Source organism: Pantherophis guttatus, chromosome 4 (genome assembly GCF_059756535.1).
Source record: "Pantherophis guttatus breed Tessera chromosome 4, ASM5975653v1, whole genome shotgun sequence".
NCBI lineage: Eukaryota > Metazoa > Chordata > Lepidosauria > Squamata > Colubridae > Pantherophis > Pantherophis guttatus.
Genome location: NC_142066.1, coordinates 34,362,399 through 34,380,406, shown reverse-complemented (window position 1 = coordinate 34,380,406; position 18,008 = coordinate 34,362,399). Strand labels below are relative to the sequence as shown.

General features: G+C 36.8%; 2 protein-coding genes across 2 annotated transcripts; both read left to right on the top strand.

The window, feature by feature from the left end:
* Positions 1-3,771: 3,771 nt before the first annotated feature.
* LOC148113988 (vomeronasal type-2 receptor 26-like) lies at positions 3,772-5,186 on the top strand. The gene is made up of 2 exons (XM_087893595.1): positions 3,772-4,026; positions 4,320-5,186. The coding sequence occupies exons 1-2, from the start codon at positions 3,772-3,774 to the stop codon at positions 5,184-5,186; spliced, it is 1,122 nt and encodes a 373-aa protein (XP_087749721.1).
* Positions 5,187-8,027: 2,841 nt separating this feature from the next.
* LOC117668682 (vomeronasal type-2 receptor 26-like) lies at positions 8,028-17,771 on the top strand. Its single transcript, XM_060693679.2, has 3 exons — positions 8,028-8,307; positions 13,476-13,602; positions 16,867-17,771. The coding sequence occupies exons 1-3, from the start codon at positions 8,257-8,259 to the stop codon at positions 17,769-17,771; spliced, it is 1,083 nt and encodes a 360-aa protein (XP_060549662.2). The 5' UTR covers positions 8,028-8,256.
* The last annotated feature ends 237 nt before the right edge of the window (positions 17,772-18,008 follow it).

Below are 18,008 nucleotides of genomic sequence, written 5' to 3'. Positions count from 1 at the left end.
AATACAAACCTTTTATTTGTAATTTAGAGTACGCTAACACACCCTTTGCCATCAGAATAATAACTTTCATCAGTAGTATCATTATAGTTATAGTAATTATCATCATCATCATCTTCAACCTCTGTGGTCAATAAATAAATACAATCAACACGACCACGTGGACATCCTTCAGCAACGTTACCCTCATTTGAAATGTCTCTTTTAAATTCATCAGGTAGACAAAAGGGGTACTCGGTAAGTTTCAGAACAGCTTCATTAATATCATCATTAACATCAACAATAGGCATGCTGTTAACAGGATTCATAAGTAAATCACCATAGAATCATCCTCGCTTGAGAGACTTCTTAAAAATACCAGGCATTAGTCATGCTTACATCCAGGAACTGTTTCTGCTTAAAAATAAAATACATAGATGGTTACTAAAGTGGTCAACAACTATTGCCCCCCACTTATTATATAAAATTATCATCAATACATATAGTACAAAAGACTATTTAGAGTCATTTACCTCCACAGTCCTCTGCATCCTCGTCATTGGTAAAGACGTTTGTTATTAATGAGGCACTGTGGTTATGGCTATAACCCAGAACAGAACCTGGAAAATGTATTCATTCATTACCTATCATGTATTTAACCTTTTGAATATATAACAAGGGGTTTACTTACTGAGGCATGTTCCTTGAATAGGCAATAAAGAACACCTCGTAGTCATTTCCCAACCTGACAGGTAAGATCTGGAGAGATCATCTATCTCTTCACGTTTTTATTGCTTCCCGTACATTACAGCACGATAGATGACATCCAAACAAAATAGGCCTGAAGTAATTTAAGTCTTCATCAAACATTGTAAAACATATTTTATGGCAGTAATTCAAAATAGGCCTTGACTTGGGCCATGATGTAGATGGGTCTACAAACATTTTTATCATTTCTGTCACTGGGTCCCATGTTATTATTAAATGCTGGCTATGCTTTAGGCAACTGAATTGTCAACCATTTGCAGAGACCTCCTTTTCAACAACCCCGTGAAAAGCAGGTCATGACTGGGACAGGCCTAAACATGCCTTAAACATACCTATCACATGTGTGATCATGTACGGTGCATGCATGGTTTCTAACAAGCATATATGGCGCAGGCCCCCCATTAAGCCCCTGGGATCTGTCACAAAAAGCCCTGTGTCCTATTGTCATAAATGAGCATGCACATATGTACCACATTTTAATTTTTACATATATCGCCTGTATCCCACTCCGGAACCCAGCTGTTATAATGCTATGACTCCGAGGGATGGGCAGTGGAAGTGATGTCACAAAATGGGCAGAACAAGCAGCTTCTAAAAAGGCAGTCCTCCAAGGGATGGGGACTGGAAGCGACATCACAAAATGGGCGCAGCTAACAGCTCCTAAAAAATACTATGTACTCTTACTACTTAGGCTGCATTGTTCAATTCATGATTGATACACAAACTACGGGGTCCTCTTGGATTCATAACTACTAGTTATAGAACAGGTAGCAACAATGGTTGGGGGAGGGTGATATATATTGAGTCCTTTAAGAAGTTTGGTTTTGAAATGAAATAACATTAGCTACTGTTATTACTCTATAAGTAATAGTAAGTAACCATCAAGACAGAAAATTATTTTTAAAATGAGAATGACTGTCATATGTTGGCCTGGTTTTTGAATCAAACACATATTCATTTCATCTCACAAACATATTCTTCAATATTTGTGGACTGTTGGCACAGTTCAGCCCCATTGTTTGATTAATGGATAAAATTGGTGATAATATGTTTAGAATTGAGAAGCGTATGTATAGTTCCACAGAGAAATGTAAATGTAAAAGTCACACTTTTCTCCCCCTCCTTTATAATTATCAAAAATATTATTATTAACGTTATTGCTTCTCAAAGCTCTGGTGAATAATTTATGTTTATTTGGAAGAATGGGCAGTAAGAGATGATGGACAGTTTAAATCCTTTATATTTTTTTAGAGTTTGGAGTATATAGGATTATTGTAATGATGTGTCAGAATGATTTTTATTCAAAGGTTCAGAACCAGATGAGAGTTATGTGAGGAAGAGAGAGGCTTATTTCAAGCTTGACTATGCTTGAAGACTTATAAGCATTGCATGGAAATGATAGGAAACTTGTAAACTGAGCTATGATTTTTTTGATTCTCCTACTATTGCCTTATACATTTTATGAGGCTCAACCAATAATGTGTAGAATCCAAGATACTATCCCGATTGATCACAAATATCTTGAAGCCGGTGACCTCCTTATTGGTGGCATTACTTCATTCATCTTCCTAAATAGAGTTGTAGAAAGCTTTGAAGAGGCTCCCAAGAAATCTGCTTTTGGTGAAACTCTGTAAGATATTATTATTAATTTCTTTCTAATATTGTATCAATAAATTTATTCTCTTAGTTAATTATTAAGAATTAAAATATGTGTTCCTTAAAGAAAGTGGTGGAAATTGAAATAATTATTCAGTCTTTCATGTTTAATAGATTCTACATGATTCTGGGGATTACAGCATCAGCTTCTCAAACTGAATTTCAAAGCAAGTAAAATTCTATTTAACCATTGGAATAAGAGTATTAAGTCAGAGATGCGGCATATTTTACATCAATATGTAGAACACCAATAAATAAATATGGCATATGATGATGTATCGACTGGCAGCCCCCAGGGGAAGAGCCTTCTCTGTGGGGGCACCTGCTATCTGGAATGAGCTCCCCCCGTAGATACAGAGGATCCCGTATTTACACACCTTCCGCCGTGCCCTCAAGACTTTTTTATTCCAACAGGCTGGCCTGGCCTAATTTCCCTTTTTAATTGTAAATTTTAAATTTGTCTAAAACTTTAGGGGTGTTTTAATCTGTTCCAGCCAAATTTATTTAGTTAGGTTTTTATACTGTTTTTAAATTTTGTAATCTGTGTGTTTTAGCTCTTGGCTGTTCACCACCCTGAGTCCTTCAGGAGTAGGGTGGTATATAAATCTAATACTAAATAAATAAATAAATAAATAAATAAATAAATAAATAAATAAATAAATAAATAAATAAATAATGATGCATTTTGGAATGAGAGAGAGGAGAAATGTCTATCTTTGAGAGCATATAATTAGTAACATTTTATTCTGCTTTTGTAATTTTTTTAGAAATTCTGTTTTCACAATTATATGAAGTTCTTACATTTAAACTAATAAAGGCATTGAACCAAATAAATTTTGCTACTATTTTAAAGTACAACAACTTTTGGATTTTGCTTAACTGACTTTAGCACATTATGGGATATTTGAAGTGCTTATTAAACAACTTATTATAGATACAATTTAAAAAGTTACAACCTATTTGCTACCCAATAATGAGGTGTTGTTAGGAATATACTTTGTCCATTCTGGAGGACCTAGATATTCTTCTAAGTAAATATAAAGCTAACCAACACCAAACTCCATGTTATTTCTTTGAAGACTTTTAAATTACAACAAAATATAATTCTTCCAAAATAAAAATGTCTATTTTAATGTCTATTTAATTGTAGGGCAAATACAATATAGTATATATAATCAAAATTGTTTAATGCACACACTCATGAAAAACTAATAATTATTTACCTGAAAACTGAATGATAACCAATTTATCAGTTAAAGTTATTGTAACAGTGGTTAGTTTGACTGCCCTTTTAGATGCAGAATTTCATTTGATTCAGCATCTAATTCCTATTGCAGAGTCCTAATCAAGTATTATCAGCATATTTTGACCATGATATTTGCTGTTAAGAAGATCAATGAAGACTTCCAGCTCTTACCTAACGTCACCTTGGGCTTCAGAATCTATGAGACTTATGGTGGGGAATACACATATCATGCCACAATGGAACTTTTCTCCAGTCAGAACCTATTCGTTCCCAACTACAAGTGTGGCATTCTGAACCAACTTGTATCAGTTGTTGGGACTCTTGATCCTGGAGTTTCTTTCGCTATGGAAGATATTTTAGGCACTTTCAAAGTTCCACAGGTAAGATGCATTGATGATGTTGTCTATACTTTGGTTTGTATTTTCAGAAAGAGTGAATTGTAAGTTTTTAAGATACATTTATTTTGATATTCATTTTTCTGTGAAGTATATTTAAGAATATGTATTTATCAAAGGATAAAACAATGTGATTCAGAGAATCATTCAGTTGTGCAGATACAAATATTTCAGACAAATAAATATTTTTATGTGTAGACATTATTGAGACATTTTAGATTTCTTTATTTATAGGAGATACATATTGGTTTTGTTTATTTTTTTTATTCTTTCTATAGCTCCTATATGGCCCTCTTCCAAATATGAATGGTAAAACTCATATCCCCTTCTATTACCACATGATTCCAGGTGAAGACTTTTATCTTCAGGGGATTCTTCAGCTACTGCTCCACTTCAGGTGGACCTGGATTGGAATTCTTGTGAAAGGAGATGGTGGAGAAAAATTTGAACAACTGATATTTTCATGGTTTTCTGTTCATGGGATCTGTATTGCTTTCTTAGAACAATTCAGGACAATTTATATCAGCAATCTGGATGATGGTCTGAAATGGTTTGTGGAGATATTTCATCGTTTTATTAACAGCAAAGCTAATGTTGTGATAATCAAAGATAAATATGTTTTAGACTTGAGATGGTTGTTATATCTGCCTGAAATAGAATTTGTTTCTACAAAGCCAAAAGGTAAGGTGTGGATCATTGCTTCCCAAATGGGTCTTGCATCATTCTTTTTTCAAAAGAGCTGGGATATCCAAGTCCTCCATGGTGCATTGTCCTTTGCAGTTTACTCAAATGAAGTTAAAGGATTCCAGCATTTTCTTAAGGCAAGAAACCATTTCTCATTCTTTCCCCAAGATGGTTTCCTTAAAGATGTATGGGAACATGCATTTGGCTGTGTATTTCCAGACCCATCTGAGAAGGATGATGCTGAGGGTATCTGCACTGGGAAAGAGAAACTGGAAAATCTTCCTTGGGCCTTTTTTGAAATGATGATGACCAGTCATAGTTACAGCATATATAATGCAATGTATGCTGTGGCACATGCTTTACATGCCATACAAGTGGGTCAACAACCATATACAAGAAGGTTGAGTGGCAGGAAACCTAATCTTCATGATGTACGGCCATGGCAGGTAATTTTGAAGTAATCAAATATTCTGGGAATGAGATGTTAATTGCAGATCATTAATGACAATGTTTTCTGAATCGAAAGTTAGGAATTTCACATGTTCTTTCTTTATCCCTTTTTTAAAAAATCTTGGGGGGGATTGCTAATCCCAAATTAGTTTCTCCTGCCTGAGTCTTCCAAACTCTCTTTCTTTCTAAATTCTTTCCTTAGTATTCTTCCAAAATACATTCAAAATAATTTCTGCCAAAAACATGATCAGCCCCAAAGTCATGAATGCAACTCGTCTGTGAAAGAGAAGGAGGATAAAATTAAATTGAGCAGCTGAATAATAGATTATATAGAAAAAGGGGACAACTTTCCAAAAGGCAACAGGAAAGCTGTAATCAGTGTAGAAGGTGAAAGAAGTTCTTATTTAGTCTTTCCAGATGAAAATGCTTTTAAGGAATAAAAAAGGTTTGTAAGACACAATACAGGAATACAAACAAAAATATTCATTTTGTGGCTTCTAAACCTACTTGGAGTAATTTTTAGGAGTGGTATTTACATTATAACATCAGTTAGTGAGAAAGCAGAATGATGAAGAATGAATAAGAATAAGCAGTAGAGAAAAAGAAGAGATGGTGGATAGAAGTTGAGCAAGGGACTGGTTAAAAAGAGAAAGATTAGATATAAAAGAAAAGAGGAAGGAATTCACTGAGATGAATGGGTGTTATGTAGGCTGAAAGTGCTTCAGACTTACCATCCTCATTATCTTTTCTATTTGGCATAATAAAAAGGAAAGACCAAAACCTCAATGCAGTGTTGAAGTCTAAGAGTGGTTTTTATTTTGATAAAATTTGAGTGTGCTACACAGTCAAAGGAAAATATTAACAAATTATATAAAGTTTTGGCACAAGGTTGTGTGTTAACAAAGAGATGCTGTAAAGCTATAAGGTAACAAGATATACTTATCAACCAAAATTTAGGAAAAAAATTAGGAAAAAGATTTAGGAAAAATCTCACACAGGATGGGCAAACTTAGCAAAGATAGTGATGGGCAAAGATAGCAAAGAAAACTTTACCAGTGAATATGGACAGACATCCACAATGTCCTTAGTATAGGCTCAAAGCTAAATAGAAGAGACTACTAGAACTCTTCTAGTAGGAAAATACTAAAGCTTCTATTTGATTGTTCTATAGAGACCAATTTCTGCTCCTCCACCTGATAAATTGCACTTTATTCTAATCTCTGATCCACTCCACTCCATTTCATTCTCATCCTTTGGATTCAAATAAAACCCTGATAGCCTACTGTTCTGTCCCCTCACAAGAGTTGCCTTGCAGAAGCTCAAATAGCCCGGCAGTAACAAACGCAGGCTAGAGAGATTGAAGCTGGCTCTTTAATAAATAGTTCTCTTTCAAAAGTTCAATAGTTATCAGCAATGTTCCAAAGGTATATCAGTTCAGTAATTAACTGGGCAATGTTCCAGAAGTCTTGGCAGACTGCCAGCAAGCTAATGCAGGAATGCAGGTTTCTTTTCAAAACTCAAAACTAGCAGTTCTAAACTGCACTGCCTCCAAAAGGCCAACAAATTGTTCACCATGCCTTTCCGGCCCAGCCACACCCCTTTCATACTTTGTAAGATGTGGCCCTATGTCTCCTGACTACACCTCTTCGGATGTGGCAATAGCTGTTCTCTACAACGTCTCCTATGTCTCTCTCTTGCATCCAATAGGGGCTCCCTCTCCTCATTACCGGCCTCTGTTTCTGCCTCAATTTGGTTGGGGTCCAGAGGCACATCAGCAACTGTCAATTCTTGCTGATTCACCAGTGAAGACGCCCCTCCGGCACATATCTCGTGCCAGCTTCCCCCATATCATTCTCTGACTCAGCATGCAAAGATAAATCAGCCTCCGGGGCTGGAGTCACAACAGCCTACCTTCCTCTTTCTCTCTCTACACACACACACACACACACACACACACACACACACACACACACGGAAAACAATTCCAGTCATAAGCTAATGAGAAGCAGCAACTCAAATGTAATTGAGCCATTTCAGATCTCCTACAATACTTTCAGTTTGCTCTGACATCAACTGACTCTCCTGTTGCACTCTTAAAACATTATACGTTCCTTACCCAAGAGCTCCACCAATATATTACCCACCATACCAGTACAACTTTAAGGCAACAATAGCACCACTCCAAGCCATGGTTTGACAGGGTCTTTGTTTACACCAAACTAACTTGCTGCTACTTACCAATTTTAAATATCCAACCCTACTGTCACACTGTACCTTCCCCACCAGAAATGATAGTTTCAACAGCTGCTGGCACTCAACTAAAGGAAACCATGAAAAACTGATCCATTAGAAAGTAGCAAAAGGGCTTGGTGTACCATCACTGTTACCAACAAGTGTCTGACTAGATTTTTCAAGACAACAAGATATAACAAGGAACAAGTTAAAATTATAGTTGCAATAATTGTATCTATTAATTAATTATTTCTAAATCTATAGTTTTGTATCTGAATCTTCCCTGATTTGCATATCTCTAATAATAACTGAACCAACTATTTATTTTTCTTCTACATCACAAATAGTGCAAACTATATCATATTTATGTATAACATAAAACTCCCAGCCAAAATTGGTGCATTTTTCAGAATTAAATATCCTGGATTTATAGTGTCTTACGGTGTGGGGCTAGATTTCTCTTATTATTAAATAATAAATACAGTATGGTCATTTTTTATCAATGGTGGCATATAAATTAATGTAGCTGGAGGACCATTGGAACATTGTGTATAAGAAGTTTTCCCCTTGTGTGTAAACTGTTTAGAGTTTCACGTACATTAACCATGCCGTCCCCCTTACTCTCTCTCCTCTATTCTTTTTACAAATATTTTCACTTATTTCTAAATTCAGCTTCACTTCTTTCTGAAAAAAATTGCATTTAACAACAGCATTGGGGTTCAAATTTCTTTTGATGAAAAAGGAGAACTGGTTACTGGCCTGGATATTGAGAACTGGGTCACATTCCCCAACCAATCTGTCCTTCCAGTGAAAGTTGGGAAGCTGGATCCCTGGGCTGCTGAAGGCCAAATGTTCACTATTCATGATGAAGCTATCACTTGGCCCATGACTTTCAACCAAGTAAGTTCTGAATGTAGGTGATTTTGTTTGGGATGATGTATTTAGTCCTCACTTACCAACCATAATTAGGACTGATAGCTCTACTACAAAAAGACACAGGCAGTGAGTGAAACATCACGTGATGGTACTAACTCACAGTATCAGTTCCTGATGAAATCAATATCAAATCACTCATGTCATTAAGCTGAACATTACATGATTGCAACATCAAACTCTCTGCTGGCTTCCTTGTTTATTTTATTTATTTCACATGGCATACATTTGTCATGGAGATCTACTCTTACAAAGTAGTCCTGCCCATCTAATTATTAGTTCATTCACTATTGAGCCTGTGTGTGTACCATCTGGCTAGTGGAGTTCAGATTGATGACATCTTCCAGGTCTCTTCCACTGATTTCCCCTCCTATCTGGGCACATTCAGTGCTGGTACCCTTTCTTCTTGTGCAGTTAGTCTTTTCCGCTGGATTGGAGCCCAGTTAACTACTCACAATAATGCTTTTGAACTGCTGGGTGGGCAGGATACGAGCTAGTTAAGTGTGATGGGAACACAGCCTGTCCCACGGTGCTACTAGGGCTCAAACTATCCTATTGACTTTGCTTGTCAGAAGTCAGCTGTGAAGTCATAACTGGTGATCAGGAGACCACAAGAACACTGTAGGACCAATCATAAATCTCCATTTTCAATACCATTTGAACTAACTTGAACAGTCATTGAACAAGTGATCAAAAAGTTAGGACATTTTTATAAACCATAACTTTCTGTGGCATCACCTATCTTGGCTGAGGAAGGTCTAGTTTATATTTTATACTTCCTGCACACAATGCAAAATACTTGATTGTTCTATTCAATGATTTGTCTTCCTGCTTGCATCTTACACCCTACCACTATCTAATGGGCTGCCTCTGAGGCCTTTCTGCATATTCGCCATCTTGGATCCTGTCTAGTCTGGTAGAACCCTACTTCAATGGATCTGTTGCTTAGTGATCATCCTTGTACTGTTATGATGAGTATCTCAGTGCTGGTTTTTTTTACTACTTTACTACTTTCTAACTGCTGGTAGATTTTTTCCATTTCAGTCACCTCAGCTGTCATTGCTACAATGATACATCCCATGCAAGGTGTTGCCACGGCGTTTTCTCTGCTTGATCTTCCTCTCACATCAATGAATGAACACCTCATTCACTCTTCACACTCAACTTGATGTCATCCATGTAGAGGAGGCAGATGATGGTAGTTTTGTATTTCTATCCAGTCCTTGTGACATCGGAATGAGGGGGCTCAAGCCTATGCAGAAAAGTCATGAGGATAGCGCATTACCTTGATATATGCTGCATTTGCAAGACACTTGTACAAGGCTTTATCAGACTTAAGGGACATAAGACATAAAGACATAAAATAAGGGTGTGGCTGGCTGAAGAAGTCTCATAAGACAGAAATAGTACTATCCCAGTCTCCCTTAAGTCTCACAACAGACAAACACAAAATGTCTGATAAAGCCTGAAAGTGGTGATTTGAGACCCGACTATGGCTATACAAACATCTTGAGCTACGTAGGAAAAAACCCTGACTAAAAAAAGTATTATATATATATACATATATACATATACATATACATACACACACACACACACACACACACACACACACACATATATATATATATGAGGTTTTCGCGGGTGTTTGTATGTAGGTCTTTGGTTATTCAGGTTTTCTCCCGCGTAAAATTGGAGATGTCTTGGCAACGTTTTGACGAAGTCTCATTCGTCATCTTCAGGCTGGTGTTTTCGGCTTTGTGCTTCTAAGAACAATGTGTGTGATCGCAGCTGTTTCTTCCTTTTAACTGCCAGTAGGGGTGTGAACTGATTGGGTGGGAGCTTGGCTGTGTTCTGATTAGGGCCAATTCTGTTCTTTTCAGGATGCGTTTGGTGGCTGCAGAGTTGGAGTGGTATTTCAATTGGAAGCATGTGGGGATTAAATTTTGATCAGGGCAATTGCGTAGAATGTGAGGTCACATAAAATGGAAGCTCTCTGGACTTCAACACAAATGTTCAAAGGCTGGAAGAGCCACAGAAAGAGTTACTGAACAGACCAATTACTAAGACCGAGCTAATAGAGGCAAGAGGGGAAAAAAACAATAAAACCCAGGACCGGATGGTATACCAACAGAATTTTACAAAACATGCCAACATCCAATGGATGAGATTTTACTTCAAGTTTTCAACAATGCACTTTTAGAAGCTACTATTCCCAAATCATGGACTGAAACTATCATTACACTTATCCCAAAAGAAGAAACAGATCCCACACAAATTAAAAATTACAGGCCAATATCACTGCTAAATGTAGATTATAAACTGTTCACGCTGATTATCAGATAGAGACTGAAGAGAATCATTCACGAATATATCCATCCAGATCAAAATGGTTTCATTCCAAGAAGGCAAATAAAAAATAATATGGGACTAATCACTGACGTTCTTGAATATTATGAAAAAAACTCAGATAAACAATTGGCCTTAATCTTCTTGGACACACAGAAGGCTTTTGATAATCTAAATTGGAAATTTCTTATATTACAATTGGAAAGTATGGAATTCAGTGACAAATTTTTAAATATGATTAGGAAGATTTACTCCTCTCAAACTGCAAAGATTATGATAAATGGGGACATGACAGAACAATTTGAAATATCAAAAGGAGTGAGACAGGGATGTCCTCTATCCCCCTTACTGTTTATAATATCCTTAGAAACACTATTAAATGAAATCAGGAAAGAAAAAGAAATAAAAGGACTGAGAATCAAAAAAGAGGAATATAAATTACAAGCCTTCGCAGATGATGTGGTGTTTATCTTGGAACAACCAGCAGTAACAGGAACTAAATTGTTAGCAAAAATAGAGGAATATGGAAGAGTGGCCGGTCTTAAAATCAATAAACAAAAAACAAAAGCATTAACGAACAATCTGACAAATTTGCAGGAAAAAGAATTAGAAGATAAATTAGGAATACAAATGGCAAAGAAAGTAAAATACCTAGGAATCTGGCTCACCAACAAAGTATCATCACTTAGAGAAGATAATTATAACAAATTGGCAAACCAGATGAAAAAGGATTTGGAAACATGGAGCAAGTTACAATTATCATTTCTAGGAAAAATTGCATCTATTAAAATGAACATATTATCCAGAATATTATACCTCTTCCAAGTAATCCCAATATGGCCAGGAAAGGACTTTTTTAAAGATTTCAATAAAATGATTGCAAATTATATTTGGCAGGGGAAGAAGCAAGAATTAAATTAAAATACCTTCAAGATACAAGAGAGAAAGGAGGATTAGGATTACCGATTGGGAACTGTATTACAAAGCAGCATCTTTGATTTGGATAAGAGATTTCATAGAGCTTAAAAACAAAAGAATATCAACATTAGAGGGCTTTGATTTGCAAAGAGGTTGCACACTTTTTTGTGGGAGGGGAGAGATAAACACCACGGATACTTCCAACAACATATTATTAGAGAAGCACTATATAAAACATGACAAGAGATTAGAAAAATACATTACAATAAAAATCCAGGATGGTTATTAACCATGAAAGCGCAGATCTATCCAAATGCCATGGAAATGGAGAAAATGAAAACCTATTAAGAACCACTGAATAGCAGGGGAGAGTTAAAATCGAGACAAGAACTGAAAGAACAGGGTATAGACATTGGCTGATGGCCATATTTACAGATAGAATCCAGATACAAGACAGACCTGGTACAATTTGGATTCCAAAAAGAGCCATATGAATTAGACAAAATTTTATAAGGAACGGATGAGAAATTGATAACCAAAATATATAATTACTTATTAAGATATAAATTAGAAGAAGAAGTGGTCAAAGAAAATATGATAATTTGGGCGAAAATTTTTGGATATAACATTGAATTGGACAAATGGGAAAAATTATGGAGTGTGAATTATAAACTAACAATGTCTATACTCTACAAAGATAATTTGTATAAAATGTTTTTCCGGTGCCACCTCCCTTCTGCGCGCTTAGCAAAAATGTTTCCGAATACCTCCCCAACCTGTTGGAAGTGCAAATCACAAAAATGAACCTACTACCATATGTGGTAGTCATGCCAGAAGGCAAAACAATTCTGGCAGGCAATAAAGACACAAATAGAAGAAATCACAAACCAGAAATTGGAAATGAAGCCCGAAATCTTTTTACCAGGAATAATTACAGGCCATTATAAAAAAGAAATAAAATATCTAATTATCCACATACTAACAGCAGCATGGATACTCTTTGCTCAAAATTGGAAACATGAAGACATACCAATGGAAAATAAAGTAATCACCAAAATTATGGAATGTGCAGAAATGGACAGACTCACAAAAGAATTACAGAAAAAAGATGAAGCAGACTATTATTTAGTATGGCAGAAATGGTATAACTGGTTGGAGAAAAAAAAAGGAATATAAAAATAGGGACACAAAAGAGAGGTCATAATTTATAGACAAAAATTGGGTACCAATTAAGGAACATAATTAATTAAATATGGAGTTTATCATATTGCTTTGTATGTAAATATATAGATATATAGATAAGAAATATAAATACAGTCTACTGATGTGACAATTTTGAAAAAGAAGTCATAAGACTTGATTCATGTTTATTTGTTTTGTATGTTGTATTGTTGTATTGTCGTATTTATGTTTGTTCGTAATTTTTAACCAATAATTTTTTTTAAAAAAAAGTTCAAAAACCATTGAATATAACATAAAGATAAATATATATATACGTAAAATCAGAACATATTATATTATTATAATATAATTATTATAATATTGTTAGAATTGTTAAAATTTATGAGAAGGCAAACATTGAATAGTGAATTACAAAAGCAGAATATACATGCTGATACGGAAAGCTGTAAAATTATATTACATTGTTGTATTGCTTGTGTTTTTTATTTGTTTGTACTTGTACTTGTATTTGTTTTCTTTTTTTCCCCTTTTTTTCTTTTGTACTTGTGTGTTTTAAAGTTGGAAAATGTTCAATAAAAAAAGAATTAGCATTAATTATTTGCCAATCATTACAATCCAATTATTATTCTATCTTCTTTTCCAGGTATCTGAGTGAATGCTAACATTTTACTTTTTATGTCACTTAGAGGATACCTATCTCAGTATGTACTGAGAGCTGCCTCCCTGGATATTTCAAAAGGAAGCAGGAGGGAAAGCCATTTTGCTGTTATGATTGTCATCCATGTCCCAAAGAGAAAATGTCAAGCCAGAAAGGTAAGAAGCTTCATGAATCAAGTTTTATTATGACTCTACAGGAAGCTGAGTTGTAGTTGTTGTAGTTATATTTTCACATCTCTTACCAAATTGTGCTGTCCAAAAAAGAAGGATTCCCTTTCCAATTGGAAGAATTAAGAATTTAAAATTGGTTCTGGATTAACCAAAAAACAAAAAAGCCAAGCAATTAATATAATTGATTAAAATAATAATCTCATTTCTATAATTGTGTATTATTTTATATTTCATAATATCTATGCGAATAAATAGATAGAGAGTGATGATTAGTCTGTTCCCTAAAAACACAGTGCAATTCTTAAACTAGAGAAATATAGCTAAATGTACACAATTGAACTTTAATAAATTACAAATACTAAATAAAACCCTTAAGAGAGAAGTGCTGCATTAAAATCTAGATTGAAAATGTCACTGCCAATCTTACTTTTAAGAAAGGCAAATCAAAAGCCTGTGACATAATAATATTCATACAATAATCACAGAATTCAAATAGAAATTTGAAAATAGACACACATGCATGCATATATATATGTAGGTCTTTGGTTATTTGGGTTTTCTCCCACGTAAAATTGGAAGTGGCTTGGCGACGTTTCAACGAAGTCTCATTCGTCATTTTCAGGCTGTGTTTTTGGCTTCGTGTTTTTAGGAGCAATGTGTGATCACAGCTGTTTCTTCCTTTTAACTGCCAGTGGGGGTGTGAATTGATTGGGTGGGAGCTTGGCTGTGTTCTGATCGGGTGGAGGTGTGTTCTGATTGGTTGAGGGATTGGCTGTGCTCTGATTGGATGGGGGTTGGCTGTGCTCTGATTGGATGGGGGTGTGTTCTGTTTGGATGGGGGCTTGATTGTGCTTGGGTTAGTCTGAGTTGCAGGGGGATTTGAGCTGGTGAGCTACATTGCTGTTGTTTGGCTTTGCGTTCGTGGTCATGCCACATCTTCATGGTGGGTCAGTTTGCTTCATGTATGGATTGGAGGAGTTTAAAGTGGCTAATGATGCAGCTGTGGTCTGACTTCTGGTTTGTACACAAGACAAGGCCACGGCGGGGGTCCCGGTCTACTGTGTTGGGCCGGAAAGGCCTGAAGATCATCAGGAAAAGCCGGTTGGGCCCAGAGTCCTCGAAGATGCGACGAGGAGGCCTCAGAAAATTCCCAGGGCCTGTCAATCAGCACAGGACAGCAGGCGAAGAGCTCTGAAGCTGGCAAGCCTGTTGGAGGGCAAAGACCTCGGATAGAAGATGCCGGCTGGCACGCTGTCATCGACAGAAGAGGATCGGCCATATGTGTGAGAATCTCAGCTGGAGGTCCTCCGAAGAACATCTGGGCCGGTGATTCTTGCTGCGGTGGTAGGTGGTATGCCTCAGGATCGCGTGGGCCACCCACATCAGGTTGGGTAGCCAGGATTGCAGCCTCAGCCATATTTTAAAAAGTTTTTACTATGGCGCTGCAAGCGGTGACCAGGGAGTTTATGGTTTCATGTAAACTAGTTTGCCCCTGGGTTGTTTGGCTGGGTGGTCGTGTTGGTTGCCCCTGCAACATGCATGGGATAGTCAGGGTTGGTAGTCCCACTGCTGTTGGTGGCAGCTCGTAATTAGTTGCTCCCATTAGCTGTTTTTTATTAATGGGGTTTGTATTAGTTGTTAGGCCTTTGGCCTGTTGATGGCTCATGGGTGTCGCCATTTTGGATCCTGTGACAACAGGAAGTGGTGAAGCCACCATTTTGTTTTTCTGCTGAGCTGATGAAAGTTCTGTCAGAAAATTTAAAGGGGCAGGTTCTGACAGAAAAATTTTTGCCGCCTTTTCTCTGGCATAATGGCTCACAGGAGTCTCTGAGGTAATTGAGGCATTTGTTTTTATTGCCTTCAACATATCTCTTGATTTTTGGAGGTCAGATAGCCTCTTTGTTATGAGGAGATTAGCGAGGGAGTCATTTAAGCATTTTCCTCAGTTAAAGCCTTTAGGATACTGTATCTGGACTTTGCTGCTTCTTTGGGGTCAGGAGTTGCTTCAAGCAGAAGTTCATAAGGGTCTTCTTCTGCTGTTACTTTGCCAGTATTCTCCTCATAGTGAGAGGAAAAGTCCTTTCAGGACTTGTGGCTACTGACCTGTATCCTGCAATTCGCCCACTGGCTCCTTTTTCAGCATATTCTTTAGCCTCTTTATCAGAGCTGTCAAAATCATCTGTTCTGCTGGTCATGTTTGTTTCGCAGTCTTCTTGATGCTGGCTAGCCATCTGAATCCTCTGGGCTCTGGTTAATACCGGGGATTCACGGATCCAAGTAATTTTCTTTTTAGTTACCCCTTTTATTTTAGATGACATATGTGAGCTTGCTAAAGATCATTAGACCACAACAGTCCTCTTGCTACCAATTTGTTAGAAAAGTTTTTTAGTTTAGGTTATAGAGGTCAATAAGATCTTGGAATGTCCCAGCAGCTACAATTAAGCCAGATTTCTTTTATCAAGAAAAACTTTGTTTATTTAAAATCAATAAACTATTTACATTTTAAATCACAGAACATTGTATCTTGGTCTTTATTTATTTCTGAGGTAAATGTGCCTAGAGCATAATCCCTTCTTCTCTCTTTTCTCCTGTGTGTCTCCTCTATGTCTCCCCTGTGTCTCCCATGTGTGTGTGGGTAAAGGAGGTCATATTTATAGAGTGGCTAAGCCACTCCCCGTTCAGTTCCTTAGACAAAATGGAGAGAAAGTATAAACACAAAACCATCCTTCCAGTATAGACAGTGTGGTTCAGTGGCAGTGTTTTATATAATTATCTGACAGTACCTTTACAGGGAGGATACATGGGATGAGGGTGTGGCTAACTGATGAGGACTAATAAGTCCAAAATAGATCTATTTTAGTCTCCTTAGTCTCCCAATGGGCAGCAGGGTGCTTGCTGGCTGCCTGAAAAAAAAGCCTAGAAACTAGTGGATTGTGATTTCACTGAACTAGGGCTGCATAAAAATCTTGGTTTACATAGGAAAAACCTGGCTAAAGAGAAATACACATAAAGGCCTATGAAAAGGCCTATGATATTGCTGAGCACATTGTAAGCCGCCCTGAGTCTCCGGAGAAGGGCGGCATATAAATCAAATTAAAAAGAAAAGAAAAGAAAAGAAAACATGTGATGTGTGTGTGTGTGTGTGTGTGTGTGTGTGTGTGTGTATATATATATATATATATATATATATATATATATATATATATTGCAAAACATTAAAATACATATATATTTGAATTTCAATTCCAGACAGGGATGACTGTTCCAAATGTCCAGAAGATCAATATCCAAACAAGGACCAGGATTCATGTCTTCCCAAAAGAATATCATTCTTAACCTATGAGGAACCAATGGGAATAGGTCTTGTGTTTCTGACAATTTTCTTCTTTCTCTGCACAACTGTGGTGCTGGCAACATTTCTGAAGTATCACCATACTCCCATTGTCAAGGCCAACAATCGAAATCTTACCTATGTTCTCCTCATCTCCCTCCTCCTATGCTTCCTTTGCTCACTGCAGTTCCTTGTTGCACCTGGAAATATAATATGTCTTTTTCGACAAATTAGCTTTGGCATCATCTTCTCAGTGGCTGTGTCTTCTGTGCTGGCAAAAACTATCACTGTGGTTCTAGCTTTTATGGCCACCAAACCAGGATCCAGGATGAGGAATTGGGTGGGAAAAGGACTGGCCACTTCCATTGTTCTTTCTGGTTCCCTGATTCAAACAGGTATCTGTACAGTGTGGCTGTTCACATTTCCCCCTTTCCCTGACATTGACACTGATTCAGAAATTGAGGAAATCATACTGCAGTGCAATGAAGGCTCATCTACCATGTTCTATTGTGTCCTGGGCTACATGGGCTTTCTGGCAGCTGCTAGTTTCACAGTAGCGTTTTTCTCCAGGAACCTCCCCAGCAGTTTCAATGAGGCCAAATGTCTCACATTTAGCATGTTGATCTTCTGCAGTGTGTGGATCTCTTTTGTTCCATCCTACCTGAGCACCAAAGGCAAATACATGGTGGCTGTGGAGGTTTTCTCCATTTTGGTCTCCAGTGCAGGGTTGCTTGTCTGCATATATTTCCCCAAATGTTACATAATTATTTTTAGGCCAGAGCTAAACAACAGGGAGCAACTCATTAAGAGAAGAAGTTTGTAATATATGACCTAAACTCTCCTATAATTATTTCTCTATTTTAGAACTGTTTCTTTAAACTCTAGGAAATTTGTCAGTGATTTTGAAGAGATGAAAATGTTCGGGTTAGTTTCTGATACAGGAGCAAAGCTCAGTGAAATTATCCCTCATTTAATATTAACTGAAAATCTAACTAAAATCTAAGCTAACAAATTATATCTATATTTTCTACAGCCTAAAATGGGAAAACATTAAAATGTC

Excerpts from the sequence above, each read along its gene's own strand:
- LOC148113988 (XM_087893595.1), top strand. The coding sequence starts at position 3,772 with ATGATATTTGCTGTTAAGAAGATCAATGAAGACTTCCAGCTCTTACCT. Across the intron at positions 4,027-4,319 it reads GCACTTTCAAAGTTCCACAG|CTCCTATATGGCCCTCTTCC; the intron begins GTAAGATGCATT and ends TTCTTTCTATAG.
- LOC117668682 (XM_060693679.2), top strand. The coding sequence starts at position 8,257 with ATGTTCACTATTCATGATGAAGCTATCACTTGGCCCATGACTTTCAAC. Across the intron at positions 8,308-13,475 it reads GGCCCATGACTTTCAACCAA|AGGATACCTATCTCAGTATG; the intron begins GTAAGTTCTGAA and ends TATGTCACTTAG. Across the intron at positions 13,603-16,866 it reads GAAAATGTCAAGCCAGAAAG|ACAGGGATGACTGTTCCAAA; the intron begins GTAAGAAGCTTC and ends TTTCAATTCCAG.